Below are 17416 nucleotides of genomic sequence, written 5' to 3'. Positions count from 1 at the left end.
TAATAAACTATAAATTTCCTCCCGATCCCACTAAGGGACAAGGTTGTAAAGAAAATGGATGGATGGATGGAACTATAAATTTCTAAATAAAATGTCACAAGCCCATGTCACTAGATTTTCTTTGCCCATTTCCTAATTATAATAACTAAAAAGCCTTTTGAGGTTTTGGTGTTTTCATTGGAGAAATGGCATGTTCAAATATTTTAGTTTGACTTAAAAGAAACATTATTTTCATTGTTTTCTTTAAATTTGTCTGACATTCTAGACCATTTGTTGCCTCATTAAGTAACTGTGACTCCGCACATCCAAACAGAGTCGATGGCATAATGAGGACCATGAACACAGAGAAGCTGCTCAAGACCATACCCATTATTCAGAACCAGATGGACGCCCTCCTCGACTTTAACGTGAGTTTCTGCTAAAGCCTCGTCAGACTGAAGTTTACAGGTTACGTTGTGTTTTCTAAACTCGCATTTGGCACAGTTTGTGCCTCAGCAAATGGCAGCGCACTGTCTTTTAATAGAAATAGTCTGACTGCCTTTTCTTAGGTCAATGCCAACGAGCTGACTAATGGAGTCATCAATGCAGCCTTCATGCTCCTCTTCAAAGACTCCATCAGGCTCTTTGCTGCTTACAACGAAGGCATCATCAACTTGCTCGGTGAGACCTTAAGCTTTCCCTCCAGCCCCCGCTGTCCGAATGTTTGCACTGGTGTTTCAAAACGCATCGTCTCCTACCCAAACAGAGAAATACTTTGACATGAAGAAGACTCAGTGTAAAGAAGGCTTGGACATTTACAAAAAGTTTCTCACTCGCATGACCCGGATATCGGAGTTCCTCAAAGTAGCCGAGGTAATTCCGCTTCATTTTCACTCCGAAAGCGGTTGCCTTAAATTAGTTCAACTGGTTTATTTATTTTTATCTATTTTTAAACAGCAGGTGGGAATTGATCGAGGCGATATCCCAGACCTCTCACAGGTGAGCAACATCATTTTTTATTTTATTTATTTATTTTTTGAAAAAGCCATGCCTTGCTTTGCTTTTTTTATTTCCAGCTAAGATCATCCCTGTGATTTTAGGTTTTTTTTCGTCTGGCTAGAGCACAGATGTAGATTATACTGAGATGTTAATTAAACAAGACACGTGACTTTAGAGATGCACCGATCAGAATTGTGAGTTGGCGTTTTTGTAAAACGTGGATGTGCTGTAAGAGCTAAAAAGTAAAAAAGCTATTAAAAAAAAGGAGAAAAAAAGATCAAAGTATTTCTTTCTTCTAGTTTTCATAATTGTGGAATAAAATGTAAAACAGGCTCTTATGAACATTATTAATCAAATGCCAAATGGTTAGAGTCGGCATTCTTGGCTGACTTTAGAATCTTTCATTAGCGATTAGCATGAATGCCATGACAAAAACAGTGATTTCCATATGTTTTGCATAGAGCAGGGCTGGGTAAACTTTCCATAAGGTCACATGAGTAACTACGGTTGCCTCTGAGGCTCAAATCCACTAAAATGTGACATGCCATATTGACAACTGAGATCTTGTTAGTATCTTCCTGTTAGTAACTTTTGTCTAGCAAAGCAATTGATATGATTGGTGTAATAGCAATCGGTATGTAGTGGCATAATAAAACAAAAATCTCAGCAACTTTATGATTTAAAATGACAAAATCAGACAAACAATCCCACAAGTCTTCTCAGAACCAGTCCCAATTGGATCTGGTTCTGGTTAGAATATAGTAAAGTCCATGTTTTGTAATTAAAATAGAAATTATTCTCTTCCGTTCACTAGTCAGTTTCTTGGTGCATCTCTAATGATTTTGCATGATTTGTATTTATTTATTTATTTTTTGGCCGCATGTTTTTCCCGAAGGGGACGCTTTCCCTCCTTTTGCTTCCGATCCTCCCTCTGCTCTTCCAACCCGCGTCTGCTTCAGTAAATAAAGGTGTTTTTTTTTTTTTAAGTCCACCCTATAGAACGAGATCGACTGCATATTGACAGCTTTATCTCCAAATTAAAGTTAAAAAAAAAAAACTAAAACCGTATGCTGCTGCATCAATATATCACCCCAAAAGAAGTTGAGTTGAAATGCTTTTTCCCCCTCTGACTGTCACCACCTTTATATTCTGTATTCTCCTCCCTCCTTTATCTTTCCACTTTAGTTCACGGTTTGTGTAAGTACTGTTCTTTCACTCTTCTTCTTCTCTGTTCGTGACTTGCCTCGGTGTTGTCTTTTTGCATGCCTCTGCTCTGACTCGTGTCTCCCACATCGTGGTGAAACGCAGTTGAAGGAAAAAACCCTCGCTGTGGTAAATTCTGCTTTACTCGGGTCGTGTCGTTGAGGCAGCGTAGCTCGTTCTCCTGTTTAAAAAAAAAAAAAAAAAAAACTATTGAAAAAAAAAAATGGCTGCCCTGTTGTGCTTTAGACATGGCCGATTCAACAACCGGGTTGTTGAAGGAGCTGTGGTGCAGTCCGTCATCCCACACAGATGTTACTCTCTCATCCCAGAGTAGCTTTTTGACTGGGATGCAGTCATCGATCAGTGGTTGGTGGCTTCCACCCCGGAGCAGGTGTAATTCTCTGAAATTGGCTGACGATTCATTTGTTTCCGATGGTATTTCATGAGGTTTCGTGCTTCCTGCTCCATCGTCGTTGCCCACCACTGCCGTAATGGTGTTGATGTCCGTTCACGTAACATTTTCTGTGTCCAAGCGGTTGCTGACTGTGTTTTTTTTATTTTTCATTTTCCCCTCGTCACGCCAGGCTCCCAGCAGCCTCCTGGAAGCTCTGGAGCAGCATTTGGCCTCTTTAGAAGGGAAGAAAGTCAAAGACTCCACTGCAGCCAGCAGGTACTTTAACTCACCGATGTTGTTGCTGCTTTTTTTTTCTGCGTTTGATCGATAATGCTTGCTCATTGGCTCTGTGTGTCTGGTGTTTTGTTGCTTTTTTTTCTTTCTTGCTTCAGGGCCAGCACTCTATCAAACGCAGTGTCATCATTGGCTAGCACAGGGATGTCTTTCACTAAGGTGGATGAGCGGGAGAAGCAGGCAGCTCTAGAGGAGGAACAGGCCCGACTCAAAGCTCTCAAGGTTTGTGTACAGGTCGAGGTCCACTCCATGAACGCGGCTCATTTGACTGCTTTCTTAAGTTGCGTTACTTTTTTTTAAATTTTTGTCCCAGGAGCAAAGGCTCAAAGAGCTCTCGAAGAGGCCATCTTTTTCCACAACCGATACATCGCCGATCTCCACCACCGGGGGCACCATCAGCACAGCACCAACTATCGACCTCTTCTCCACACCAAGCTGCTCAAACGGGTACTGCTTTCACATAGCCACTAGTTACTTAATTGGCTTATTTAGATTGGACTTTTTTTTTTTTTTTTTGCTTTCTTGCGTCAAGTTTAATAGTTGTGACTCGTAGACACATCTATTGTAACAATGCATTTTGCAACAATGCATTTTGCAACAATGCATTTTGCTGCGCGATAAATTATCTGAATATTTCATTATCTGAAATATTGTCATTTTGAGATCATTTTCAAGTAATTTATTGATAATGACATAACAATGCCAGTTTGCCCACTCAAAGATTAATAAACCCTGATTTTGTAAAGAACACTTTACACTGGAACTGGAAGATATTTTAAATCTAAAATAAAAAAAAAAAGAAAATGGCCAAAAACCATAAATAAAAAGAAATTAAATGTTTCATAAACCATAAATGAAATGGATTATGAAGTCAGTTGACCTTATGCAATTAAAAAAATTTTAATAAAAAAATTATGATGCAATTAATTGATTTATTTCTTGTTGTGACAAGCTTAGAGAATTGAAAATTTCACATGCAGACATGGATAAATGTCTGCATATCTTAAAGTCTATAAATATATTTACCTTTTTAGATATGGTAAGAATATCTCACTGAAAATCTGCCCTAAATTCAAGTATGCAGTGATAGGAAAGAAATCCCGTCTTAAATAATTGTTTTTAACTCGGTAGAGAGCCATTTAAATTGGTTCTGGATAAAGCATATATATCTTTTCTTTGCTCTGCTCTTCTTTAAAACTTCCAAAAATCTATGATGTCCTTTTATTTCTTGGAGCGTAAATATGAGTTGACACTCAGTCCTGTTTCTTTTAGCTGCCAATCCCTAGATCACTAGCTAAAGGGCATGAGGCCAAGACGGTTCCCACACAGTCTGGAAAGTCACAAATAGTTTGAAATTTGACCATTTTCCTTGTCTCAATACTAGAGGTGTGCCGATCGATCGTCCACCAATCATAATCGGCTGATTTCCGTGAAAGTGTATGATCAGTGATCGCCGATCACGGTCTCTTGTTGCCGATCACAAAACCGATCACCTGCATCTCATTTCGCAGCCTGCCTGTGCAGCTGGTCTCCTCTTTCCTTCACTTTGCGCAAACGAGCAGCAACAAATCCTAAGCGATGTGGAACTATAACGCACTGAGTGACTGGGGAAGTTTGCGTGTTGCGGCGGAAAATTGAAGCACGTGGGGTGAAGCAGGTCAAAATGCATCAACACAACGAATCAAATATGGCATAAAAACAATGCCATACTTGACAGAGTTTGGCTACATCGAGGCTCACTGCAGTAAAAAAGACATATGGAGGATCAGATAGCAGGTAAAGCAGCTACAAACTCTCACCCGGATTAGCATGACGGTCAGAAAGCTAAACAAACAACCAGCAAAATTATTTAAATCTTCGAGTTGCGATGTAAGACGCTGGTTCTGATCTCGCTGTTGAACCGCTGCTAGCCGCTACAGGTAGTAATATTTCACAGACGGAGCGCCGCCGCTTCTCCACCTGGTTGTGACTCTCACACCGAACCTCTGCTTAAAGCTGCAGCATCTAACTTAAAAAAATACATTTTACATACGTATTAAAACTTTCGCTGTCCTAACATGAGACAGATAATCTCAGAAAAAATAATCAATCTCCTCGCTCTGCATAATTACTCTGTCTGTTAAAGATAGTATTATCAATAGCAGTACAATTTGCAAAATTTGGAAAAAGTTATTAAAAACAAATTTTTGTCTAAGGTGAATTTATGGTTCCTTTTTCCACATAATGTAACCGGTAGTGCTTTTGATTAAAAAAAATAATAATTACGTGATCGATATTGGCAGGAAAACACCTGATCGGCACATCTCTACTCAATACTTTTATGGAAAAAATTTAACTATTGTAAAATGTAATTTTTTTTTTTCTTTCCCTAGTGTTTCTCCTTATCGCCAGTCTTCCCAGAAACTGAAATCTAATGTTACTTAATAGATGAAAATGTTTACGTTGACTTAAATTTGAATGTCAAACATTAATTTTGATTTATCTCACTCTTTGTTTTAACCCATCACTATTTTTGAATTACCATCTGAAGACAAGCAATTTCAGAGATCAAAAAGTTAAAAAAAAAAATTAAATGAGACTAGCCTCATTTAAATGCTGTGTAAACTGGGATTGATAAACACTCAACAAAAACTGGAATGTAAGCATTTTGCTTAAATATTTTTGGAACCTACAGATCTGACTGCTATTAAAGCTGTTGATGGCAAATGCATTTTCCTGCAGTCTGAATATTCTCTAAACTGCAAAAATATAAAGAAATCTAGTACGTCTGTACGGTTGAAATCCTACCAATCGGGTTTTACTGAGACTGGTTTCCATTCTGTGACGATGCGCATCATTGAACATAGAGCTGGTTAAAGGAGCTTGTTTTCTTACTTATCCCCAGACAGTTATGGTTCAGTAGTGGATTAATAAAACCTTCTGACGTAATGTTTGTTTTTATTTTCTGGACGCAGTGCGGTCAAGATGGAGAGTGACCTTTTTGACCTGCAGCCGAGCTTCCAGCCCTCCATGCAGTCGGCCTCCACAGGCCTCCCAGTGGCCACGGCGTGGGCAGGTAAACCTTTCTTTTGTTTTTCCCCCTTTCTTTTTGTCATCCTCCAACCAACACCGTGGCTCTAGACTTTGGCTCTGCATGCTATCCTTCTCTTGTTGCTGTTGTCTGACTCTGATCTCCACCTCTTCCTCTCCTCTCCACTCTTGTTTCTCTGTCATTTTTTTTCTTCTTCTTTCCTGTGTCTCTCTTCTTTTTTTTTTCTCCCTCTGCCTGCATAGATCCTTTCACCTCTACTGAAGCTGGAGATGATTCCATGCCAAACCTTAACCCTTTCCTGTCAAAACTCGTTGTCGATGCCACTCACTTACCTGTCGTGTCTTCAGACGGTGTTAGCTTTTCCTCTAGGACATCCGGTCATGAAATGTTTGGTGGTAACAACTCATTTTGTTTCTCTTCCAAAGTCTCTCGCCTCTCTCGTTCATATATCTGTAAAATACTTAAGCGCATGATTATCCTGCATGTTTGATGTGCTTCTGTAATCTGAATATTTTGTCTGTGCGGATCTTTTTCTCTCTTTATCTTACCAAACTCAGATTGGCCATGGTTTTGTTTTTGTTTAGCAAGTTTTGTGATTTAAAAAAGAAAACCTAGAGCTTTTTTCTATTTAGCCTGTCAGTATTTAGCTAACGTTTAATGGTGATGAAGTAAAAAAAAAAGTTTCAAAGGTAAATCTTTTGAGTTCTTACAAATAATCAATGTTAGAGGTGCAATGCTACATGAATGTATACTAAAACCTTCTGTGTAACTCTTTTCAATTCAGCACACACACAATATGTTGTTTTAAACATGCATTCACGCTGAGGGTTAATGTGCCGAACTCTCTGTTCTCTACTTTACAGTTTCTCATTTAGCAACCTAAGCATAGAGGGGGGAAAAAGTTGGATCACACCAGTGCTTTACATCAGCGTTTTACTCCACACTAAACTTAATTACTAACCCGAAGCGACATCCAGCTGAACGTAAGCGTCAATGCTACAGAGACAAACAGGCTAACGTCCAACTCCAGCCCCAAATGTCATCAGAGTCTTTATAGCAGACGTGCAGCTACGCTCCGGTGGCGTCATGGCAGAACGTTTTGCATTTTGAGGGTTTACACAAGCAGGTGCTATTTTATGGTGCATTCAAGTACAACTCGTACACAAAGGTGTCTTTTAAATCACACGGTGTGAGCACATCCGCAAGAAATTTTAAATTTGTACATTTAAAATTAAGGCCTTAGATGTCTCAAATTTTCAACCAAAAAACAAACAAACAAACAAATAAATACTAATCGTCTTAGATTTTGTCTTCGTATGAGTCATGTGAATTCCATGTAGTTTTTTATTTTTATTTTATTTTTTTCTCGCCAGACTTTTCTGTCAGGCAATCATAGACAACTTCACTGCGTTCTGTGATTCAAAGTGGTTGCAGGTATTGATAACTAGCTGCTAATGTAGATTTGCTGACTACCTTGTCAGTTTTTTTATTTTTTTATTTTTTTATCACTCATCATGGGTAAAGACTAATTTATTGCTGGTTAGCAGGACGGCGTTGGTTCTCGCCACTGCCCCACTTCTGTTACCCATATGAGTCCTGGTGCAATCTGTGGAAATAAAATATATGTCTAAATTTGGCACTTTGGGAGTTAAGACTTTAGAAAATGGTATTTAGTTTGAAAACCACAAAGTTGCTCCCAAAAACCACAGACGTTTAAATTTTTCTGCTTCACTTGATGGAAATACAGCAGGATCCCCCAACTGTCCTTGACCCTTAAACTTCTGGTTAAGGGCAGAGGTACCTTTGGCATTACAAATGTATTTAAAAGTCTTAAATTTGACTGATTTGAGAGAGTTTTACTTTTATTTTCAATCCAATATTAGCTCCTTGTTCTTTCTAAGCAACATTTACCATTTCCTGGTAGTTTAATTGTAGTTTAATAATCTTTATTTGTTGACTAAATCAAAGCAGATCTCTGCTCTATTCTGATCACTTTTCCAAATGCAAAAAAATATATATCACCATGAGATTGTCAGAACTACAATCCAGCACCTACAGGAATGAACTGAAATTTTTGTTTGTTCAGAATTTTCCATGTACAAAATTGCAACGTGCATCAGTCGTTCCCCGTCATTCAGACATTTTGCTCCCTGGTTTCTCTTTCTGCCATCTTTACTTGCATTGGTTTTTCTAAACAAAGCCTTGCAAAGCAAGTGGGTTCAGGGTTTGAAAGGAACAACCACAGGTATCTGTCAAGAAACTTTACAAAATGATCACAAAATTATTTGTTTTCAGCAGAATTTGAAGCCAAAATTGAGTGATTGTCATTATGTGCAAAATACTAACTTAATGTTTGTATTAAATTAGACTTTAGTCTAACAGCTTAACAGCATTTTCAAATATGAATCACGCCATCTTTTAAATGTTTTCCACACAGCAGAGCGATTGACCCTTGACTTTTGGAACGGTTGTATCAAAGTGCAGCTGACTGTAAAATCTGCCATCATGTCTTCTGTGCAGTTAGCTTTCAGCTACAGTTTGGTGTTGCTTTGTAGTGCTCAGATACTGTTGAGCTTTTAAGTTGAAACCTGTTCTTACACTATTTTTGATTCTCCAGATCGTTACAATCCCTTTACTGACACAAACTCATCAGTTTCAACCAATTACAAACGCACAGTGCGGATAGAGCACTCCATCTCAGGTACTACGACGGCTCAAAGCCTTGACCTATGTTTGCTGGCAAACATAGACTCCTGTCCACAAATACCCAGAGCCATTATTTTAATACCTCTAGCAGATTTATTAGAATTAAAGGAAGAGTTTTACATTTTGGGATTTAAAAAAAAAATGTTTTTAGTGTGTACTTTTGTTACTACTAAACGTGTAAAAGTAGTAACATCGCCAGACCAGATCATCAGCTTTTTATTTGCCAATATCTTTTGAGTTGGAGAAAAAATTGTAATTGCATCGAGCCAGATGTCACATGATCATCTTTTGATGGAACCTTTTTAATATAAAGATGTTTTAGCTAAACATTAATTACCTTTTTTTCCGCACTATAGGGCGCACCTTCAATGAATGGCCTATTTTAAAACTTTTTTCATATATAAGACGCACCGCATTATAAGGCGCATAGAATAGACGCTACAGTAGAGGCTGGAGTTACTTTATGCATCCACTAGATGGAGCTGCACTAAGGGGAATGTCAACAAAACAGTCCGACTCCGGTCGGCGAAGAGAGCCTTGTGCGACTGGGCCGGGGTGTGGCGGGACAATGGTCACCCTTCTCCGTTCGCGCACAGCATGTTCGTGGAGAACGTGGTGCTAAATGACCTGCAGACGACCTGATTCTAGACGGTCGGTAGGTGAATAGGTTAGTCAAACTTTATTAATAGATTACAAACCAGCGTTCTGACAACTATCCCAGCATGCACCGCACGCTTCTTCTTCTATGGGCGAAAATGAAGTCGGCGGCTGCTTACCGCAGTTGCTAGACCTGTTGTGGCTCAATATTGGTCCATAAGGCGCACCGGGTTATAAGGCGCACTGTCGGCTTTTGAGGAAATTGAAGGTTTTTAGGTGGGACTTATAGTGCGGAAAATACGGTACGTCCAAAATAAACATATGTGTACATTTTACAAACTGTCTTATAACAGTTTCTATAATAAAGCCGTAAATTTGTCTGAACGCACGTAAACTGGTTTACAATATTAAGAGCTGTGCGAAATCTTGATTTAAAAAAAAACAAAAACATTTAATTTGGACAAATGACTGGGTTTAAAAAGACAAGTTTAACGTATTCAGTGTGAAGTGTTAAGATTAGGGCTGCAACGATCAGTTATTTTAGTAATCGATTACTCTGTCAATTTTATTCTAATCGATTAATTAAAAATGACACATTTTGCAGTTTTCATTTAACCACTTAAACCTTTTTTTTAAACATCAGAAAATGATACAAATAAACTGATGATGCAATTCCTTTTTTAAATAAGAAATTAAACATTTTATTGCCTAAAGTTGTAACATTTCATTTGTGGCAAAAGATGCATCTGCAACAAAAACATGCTTCTAACATGTGGAAAGCTCAGCCTTTTCTGATGGAATTAACGTCAAAACAGTGCAGGGCTGATTTGTTTAATTTCTCATTTAATCGATTAATAATTAGAAAGCAAAAGGTGCTTAATAGGACTTTTTTTTTTAATGGAATTTAGACAAGATGAAGTTTTGTTTTTTTCTTTGTCTTAAATGCAAAACGTATGTATTGCATAGCTTTGACTTAGTTATTGCTCTGACTGTGTTCTTCTTTCAGCAAATGACCTTTTTTCCCCTAATCGCTATACTCTGGTTAACGATTAATCGTTTGTTACATTATTTAATGGCTATTTCAACAATCGATTAATCACAATTTACTAATTTCAGCCCCTATTAGAGTAGCGTTTTAGTATGATTTTAAAATTTTTTTTGAAAACGTAGCGGGCCTGATGAGCTGGTCTGGGTTGATCTGTAATATATTAAATTCTTATCCAACGTTTCACAAGATTGATTCCCAAAATGCTCCAACTTTACCTTTAATCCCTTGTGGGTTGCTACATTTTTATGCTGTAATGTTTTACTTTAACAGATCTACTGAGATTACATGAAAAACCTTTATGAATAAAATAGATATGTGTAAATGTATCTAAATACAAGCACTTTTTTCTTGCTTTCTGTATTGCTGCTGTCAGTCCTTACCTGTTTCTGACCTGTCCTTGGAATGCTTTTCTTCCTCTTTTCTTTTTCTTCCCGTTTTCTTTGCCGTTTATCCGGCTGCTTCACGCGGCCTTTCAGACTCCTTCTGTGGTCCGGTGTCCGTTGCTCAACACCTCCCACACCAGGCTCCCTTCCCCACTGAGCCCTCTACTGTAGCAGGTCTATTCAGAGGTAGAGTATGCTAGGCTCGCTCTCCAGCAGATCACATCTCATTTTCTGCTCTGCTTAAGGAATCCTGCTACTGTGCAGTTTGGGAATCTAGTTCGGAAATGCTGTAACTTTGTCAGTGAGCGTTCTCGTCTCTTTTCCGAAGGATACTCAACGCCTCAAGCCCCTCCACAACCGCCAGCAGGGGCCCTACAGGTGGACTTTGAGTCGGTTTTTGGAAACAAAGCTGCCGGCAGCGGGAGCCTCAACTCTGATGGTGATGATTTAATTTCATGGAACTGAATCTTGCTTAATGTAGCACAGTAGTGTGTTATGTTTAAATAAAAAACAAAAAAAAAAACATGAATTTTGAAAAAACAAAACAAATGAAGCAATACTATACGTTTATTTTCCCTGTCAGATCTTACCGGAGGCATCCTGAAGCCGACTCTCGCCGGCTCCAACCAGCTGTCCAATCAGCAGCCCGAGAAGCTGGTGTCAGACGACCTTGACTCTTCCCTGGCCAACCTTGTCGGCAGTGAGTGCAGCACTTTATATTCATCTGCGCTAATGAACATGCATCTTCATTAAGACGCACACAAAAAATGACCGAAATTGTTCCACTAACCACTGCTTGACGAATGTTGCTTTCCAGATCTGGGCATCGGAAACGGAACGATGAAGAAGTAAGTGACGGTTGATTGGCTGATTGGTGGATGGGGGCGTCGTGCACATTTTCAGTTCTGTGCCGCCAGCTGCTGCTGACGCCAGCTCTGTTGATCCGCAGTGACATCCACTGGAGCCAGCCGGGGGAGAAGAGGATGACCGGCGGCACCAACTGGCAACCCAAGGCGGCGCCCAGCACGACCTGGAACCCTGTCTCCATGGTGACACAGATGTGCACGTTTAATTATGTTTATATCGGCTATAGTTTTTCCTTCAAACCTGAATTTTTTAAAAATTTCAAGTCTTATTGAGAGCTCAAAAAAAAAAATCCTCTACAATTTTAAAAGCTGAGATTTTTACATACAAGCTGTTTCAGAGACGACCAGCAAAGCAAAAGTTTTCACACCCCGTCACAGTATTTCCCTTTTTGAGAGGTTACAGACACAAACCTCCAGTATTTTATTTTTATGTGATAGAGCAACACTTTTTTTTTATGTTTATTTTTTAAAGAAATTGACTAAAGTTTTAAAAATCTGAAAAGTGTGGCATGCATTTGTTTGGGCCTTGTGCCTCAGTACTCTGTAGAACCACCAAATTTTGCAGAGGAATAAACTGAAATTTTGCTCATTCTTTGCAAACCAGCTCAAACTACCATGATTAGGGCTGCATCCAATGATTGTTTTAATTATCAATCAGATAAAAAAATTAAATAAAAAAATTATTTAATTCCTTTTAATATAATAAAATAACATTTATTATTGCCTAAAATGCAGTAAGGTAGTTTGGTGAACTGTGAGGCTATAACTTTGCCACTCGCCTTGTTTAAGACATGTTTACAGACAAAAGTGTTTTCCATCTTAAATGCCACATTTGTTTAAATATTGTACAGTTTGGCTTAATAACTGTGAATGTTTATTTTTCAACAAATGGTCTTTCATTTGAGTCTGCATACCCAAGTTAATGATGAATTGATTACTATATTATTTGACAATTATTTCAATAACCGATTCATCAGGATTAATCGCTTCAGCCGTAACAAATATGCTTTGATTTAATCCATTTCACTACATCTTTAGCTGATAAAGGTTTATTGTGGGTTTTCTCTGATCCATAGAAGTTCAAATTTTTACATACAGACTCAAGTATGTAAACAGAATAAATAAATTATGTAAAGCGTTTGTCCTGCAACTCTCTGGAGGTTTTGCTATAAAGTTTCCTCAAACTGTTTCTCTCCCACCAGCCGCCGTCAGTCATGGCCTTCCCCGCCACCACTCCCACAAGCATGATGGGATACAGCATGGTGAGTCCTCCGCTCAGCTGCTGCTTCCACTCTGAAGACCACAGAAAAGTTCCACAAATAATTTTCCCTTTTCGTGCAACAATTTGTTTTATGATGGTTAAGCAGCTTGACAGATTTTAAATTACAGATATTTATGATCAGACTTTTTATCAAAGACATTATAACAGAACACATTATTATTATTATTATTATTATTATTATTTCATAAGCCTAAATTTGGACAGCTTTATTTACAGGTAAAATCTGATATTTTCATACACCTCATAAAAAGACATTTTTTTCTCACCGTCTGAAGTTAAATCAGACTTAGCTTTTCTTGTTTTGAGTCATTCAAAATTACTACATTTACTATATTTAGCTAAATATTTGCTAAATATTTAGCAAATATTTTTATTTGCTAAATACCAGAGATGTTAACAGTGGCTCAAGGACTTATTCATGTTTTTACTTGTATTTTGAACATTAAACAAATTGAAATCAGGGGATTTTAGTGTGTTGTTCTCTGAACCAGTCAGATGTATAGAGTATGAGAGAAAATTAACTTTTTGATAATGTTTAATTTATTGTGATGCACCTAAGCAACAGTTTTGCCTCTTTAGCATTTTATTTTTTATTCCTACTGAACAGGAAACATTCCTCAATAGGAGGGGAGGCAGAGTAGGGATCGCAAAACACTTTTTATTTATTTATTTATTTTTTCAGAATTGTTCCTATTTTTTGCAAACTAAATGAAACACCTGACCCGACTCTGTGTGCAACCCTCCGCAGCCTCCACAAATGGGCTCCATGGGGATGATGAATCCGCCCACCATGATGTACACCCAGCCTGTCATGAGGCCACCCAACCCCTTTGGCTCGGTGTCCAGCGCTCAGGTGGGTCCATGCGTCATCAGGACAGGGTGGCGGCGGGGGTAGAGGGGGCGTGGCCATTGTTTAGCGTTGTGTCCCACGGTTAGTCACTGTGAAAGCTTTGTTGTCGGTGTGAATACCGCTGAAGATGATGACAGTTTTAAGAAAAAAAAAAAAACAAAGAAAGAAAACCTTCACTCTCTGGAGCTGAAAGCAACAAAACAAAAACTGTAAATCATCATCTCTTGTTTTGACTTCCTGTTTCAAAACGGCTCCTTTTTTATTATTATTTATTAACCCATCAATCATACATCACAGCCTCTCCAACTAATCTCATCCCTACTTCAGTCTCTGTACTGACTCTGACTTGTCCTCTGGTCCTCCTACTTCCTCTGTTAGCCCTCTGCAGCCTCTAGTCCTTCCAGCCAGAGTCCTCTCCGAGCCCCTGGACAGGACCCGTTTGCACACCTCTCTCTCAAGGATTTCTTGTAGAGCATCTCTTTAGGTACATCATGCTGTTTGCTTGCTCAGGCACCTGCATGCGTTGTCTGTCCGGCGCTGATGCACGTTTGCTTTTTTCGCTAACTTTTAAGCCCCTTGATGTCCTTGCCAGTGGATCACGCACTACATGTTGATTTTTTTTCTTTTCTTTTTATTTTGCTTGGATGTCATGCTTGTGTTGTCAGATAGAGACCAACTCATTTTGGTTCTTCGTTCCTCCATTCTCCGTTGCTCAGACCTGTTTTTTTTCTGCCTTGCAGCTGTTGCTAAATTTAATTGTTGGCCGTTTGCTAAGCTTTGTCTCCTTCGAAGTAAATCTGAGGGCTGACACGATTAATCGTGACAAATCGAATATTGAAACAATCAACTAATTTAGTTTTTTTTATTTAGTAATTGATTAATCGTTAAGTGGACTAAAAAAAAGGCAATTTGCTGAAAGAACAACATTCTAGGAAGAGTAGTTAAAAAAAAAAAGTTACAAAAATATAAACGTTTTGCATTTAAGATGAAGAAAAAACTTGTCTGTAAATATGTTTTACCCAAAACTCAAGTGGCAGCTTTAGCTTCACCTGCTTCAAATTCTGTAACAAGAGGAACAAAAAGAAATCTCCTATTAGGCACATTTTGCTTATTATTAGTCAGTCAGTTTATCCTAAAATGGTCACCAGATCAGCTCTACACTGTAATAAATAAGTAGAGCATAATTTGAGCTTTTCACCCGTTAGATTTTTTTAAATTTTAGCTACAGATGTACGCTTTGCTTCAAATGTGCAGTAAAAGAATGCTATGTTAATTCATCTTTGGAAATAAAATGTGTATTTTCGCATTTAAAAGAATTATTTGTTCATTCGCATTTTTTATCGTATTTATAATATTCTGTAAAAAAAAAAAAATCTGCAGAATGTGCCACAGGTGAAGTTAAAAACTTTTTATTATTATTGCAATAATAATAATAATAATAATAATAAATATTATTATTATTACAATAATTGAATGGGGAAAATGAGTTTCCCCATTTAATAGAAAACTGCAGTCGGTGTATCTGCAGAGACAATTTTGTCGTTTTCTTGTTCCTCAAATAAACTTGGCTAATTTATAAAAAGAATATTGTGATTCAATAATTTGCTTCTGAATTGACAATATTTTCCTAACGTTTTTACTGAAAAATTGTTTTTAACATGAATTTAGAAACCACATTTGCAGTTGCATGTTTGTGTCATGGTAACATCGTGTGGTTGTGGTTTTGTTTTTGCTTTATAACTCAAAGGTGCTCAAATCAACCCTGTAACTCGACGACCTCATTAGTAAAACATATGCGCTTCATTAAGGCTGCAAATTCACAATTTGCTACACATCTTTGTTGACCTCAGTTTGGTATAAAAAACAAAACAAAAAAAAAACATGAAAATGAGGGAAAAGCTTAGCAAACTTCAGCTAAACTGATCATTTCTGTTTTTATTATTCTGATACGACCCTCTGCTTTTCTTGCAGATGCAGTTCATGTAATTTGAAGGAAGTGTCTCTCAGAAGATGAAGCACTTAGCTGCAAAACTTTGTCCTCGTTGCAGTCGAACTCTTCAGAGAAGCATCACCCCCGCCCCCTCCCCATTTTCCCCCTGAACCCCCCACCCACAGACAACACAGACACGTCAAGAATCCGATGGCGCACCGACTGTCGGAAACCATGGTAACCACGTCCGCGCGATGTCTGGCAGAAACTCAAATCCCCTGTTTTTTTTTTTGTTTTTTTTTTGTTCTGTAACAACTCGCCCGACGCGCCGAGTGGTGCTGCTTTCTAACCCCGCCCCCCCTTCTCCTCTCTAAGGATAGCTTGGGTTGCTCGGAAACGTGATCGGTCGGACGTCGAGGGCTTTTGATGATGTACAGCGGTGGGTGAAACGGGGATGGTGTGGGGGGAGTGAAAGGTAAAAATGATTGCCGTTCTTCCCTTTCTCAATCCTATCATCAGTCATCCAGACCTCCCCCCTCCCGCCCCCCCTTGCAGTTATTTAACCGTCACTAAGTAGTGATGCTAACAACGTTTACACCTGTTTAGTTCTTGTCTTTTTTACCGTGTTTACAGTAGACATTCCTTGTGTGTTGTTTGTATTTATTTATGATTATTGGTTTAAGATCGGGGCGTGGGGAGGGGCCTTGAGAGGGGCGGGGGGGGGATTAATGTAAAATCTACAGTAAGACGAACACACGTGGGAGTGCTTCAGCATTAAAACAAAGGATTTCAGACTATCATTAAGAGGTAGAGATGGAAAAAAATAGATATTATATAAATTACACCTATTAAGCGGAATGATAGAGCACTAAATATTCTTGAGTTTTGTGTTAAGGACTTTTTTTTGTTTTTTACTAGATGAAAGATTTCACGATCTCCATTGTACTTACAGCGCAGGGTTGGGCGGGGGGCGGGACTTAGAGTATGAGTCAGTTAACAGTATATAGCGTGCCTAGGGTTTTTTTTTTTTTTTTTTTATTGTTTCGCAACAGATCTGGGGAAAAAAAATAAATAAATACACCACTTCATCCACAAAATCTGAGGGGCGGCACTGGGGTGGTGGGCTCCATTTGCTTTAAGCTTGGCATGCCGTTGACTCACTGACTGTAATCAAGGCTGCCTTTACTCTGAATGTGAACGAGTTGTCTTCATGTTGCACACATCTTTCCATGCTGCAGTTTCTCAGAGAGAGATGGAGTGGGGTCACTATGTGGGGGGGGCGGGTTAGCGGGTAGGCAAGCCGGCTGATTAGATTGTCGTCACAGTGATAAAAATAATAATAAAAAAAAGGGTTTGGTGTAAATTAGCTGTACAAAAGAGTGAGAGTGGAGCGGGGTCGTAGAGCAGAGCAGCACTGTTGATCGGTGCCACGTTGTACATAAACACTCGACTGTTCTTTGAGCGCACAAGGTGAAAGATGTATGAAATATGAAAGCAATTCAATCAAATTTGACTCTACCTAAGTTTGATTCAGGATATTCTCTGCGTTTGTCTCCGCAGATATTTTCTTTATGTAATTAGATCGTGTAGCAGACAATGTCTTTTTTTTTTCTTTTCTTTCTTTTTCAAATAAAGAGCAGCTTCCACAAACGTCGGTGTGTGATTCTCTCGTTCTTAATGTTTGGTAGATCAGGGATTCCCAAAGAGCGTTGGCTTCTGACCCTGTTTGGGAAACCCGCAGACTATATATGTGAGGAAACATCGATTTTTAGAATGTTATGTTCACTATTCAATCATTATTGGAGCCATTTAGCATTAATGCTGCCTCATACATTCTGATTTTAGTTGACTGTT

At 38.6% G+C, this 17416-nt stretch overlaps 1 protein-coding gene across 12 annotated transcripts in view; it reads left to right on the top strand.

The window, feature by feature from the left end:
* picalmb (phosphatidylinositol binding clathrin assembly protein b) overlaps window positions 1–17212 on the top strand; it is a 30448-nt gene extending 13236 nt beyond the window's left edge. The window contains exons 5-24 of one of the 12 annotated variants that reach the window (XM_017308144.2): window positions 314–407; window positions 549–660; window positions 746–852; window positions 937–978; window positions 2164–2175; window positions 2766–2851; window positions 2968–3091; window positions 3186–3316; window positions 5824–5924; window positions 6143–6295; window positions 8518–8601; window positions 10728–10820; window positions 10963–11073; window positions 11218–11334; window positions 11452–11482; window positions 11584–11683; window positions 12703–12762; window positions 13531–13635; window positions 14011–14116; window positions 15604–17212. In XM_017308144.2, coding sequence (XP_017163633.1) covers window positions 314–407; window positions 549–660; window positions 746–852; window positions 937–978; window positions 2164–2175; window positions 2766–2851; window positions 2968–3091; window positions 3186–3316; window positions 5824–5924; window positions 6143–6295; window positions 8518–8601; window positions 10728–10820; window positions 10963–11073; window positions 11218–11334; window positions 11452–11482; window positions 11584–11683; window positions 12703–12762; window positions 13531–13635; window positions 14011–14103 — 1756 coding nt within the window. In that variant the 3' untranslated portion in view covers window positions 14104–14116; window positions 15604–17212. Of the gene's footprint in view, window positions 1–313; window positions 408–548; window positions 661–745; window positions 853–936; window positions 979–2163; window positions 2176–2765; window positions 2852–2967; window positions 3092–3182; window positions 3317–5823; window positions 5925–6142; window positions 6296–8517; window positions 8602–10727; window positions 10821–10962; window positions 11074–11217; window positions 11335–11451; window positions 11487–11583; window positions 11684–12702; window positions 12763–13530; window positions 13636–14010; window positions 14117–15603 lie in introns of those variants that run through there. The other 11 variants (XM_008425026.3, XM_017308146.2, XM_017308147.2 and 8 more) reach the window with 11 other exon arrangements.
* Window positions 17213–17416: the final 204 nt, after the last annotated feature.

This window comes from Poecilia reticulata, chromosome 13 (genome assembly GCF_904066995.2).
Source record: "Poecilia reticulata chromosome 13, P_reticulata-male-v2, whole genome shotgun sequence".
Classification (NCBI taxonomy): domain Eukaryota; kingdom Metazoa; phylum Chordata; class Actinopteri; order Cyprinodontiformes; family Poeciliidae; genus Poecilia; species Poecilia reticulata.
The sequence above is the reverse complement of the archived record's forward strand: the minus strand, read 5'-3'. Positions and strand labels throughout refer to the sequence as shown.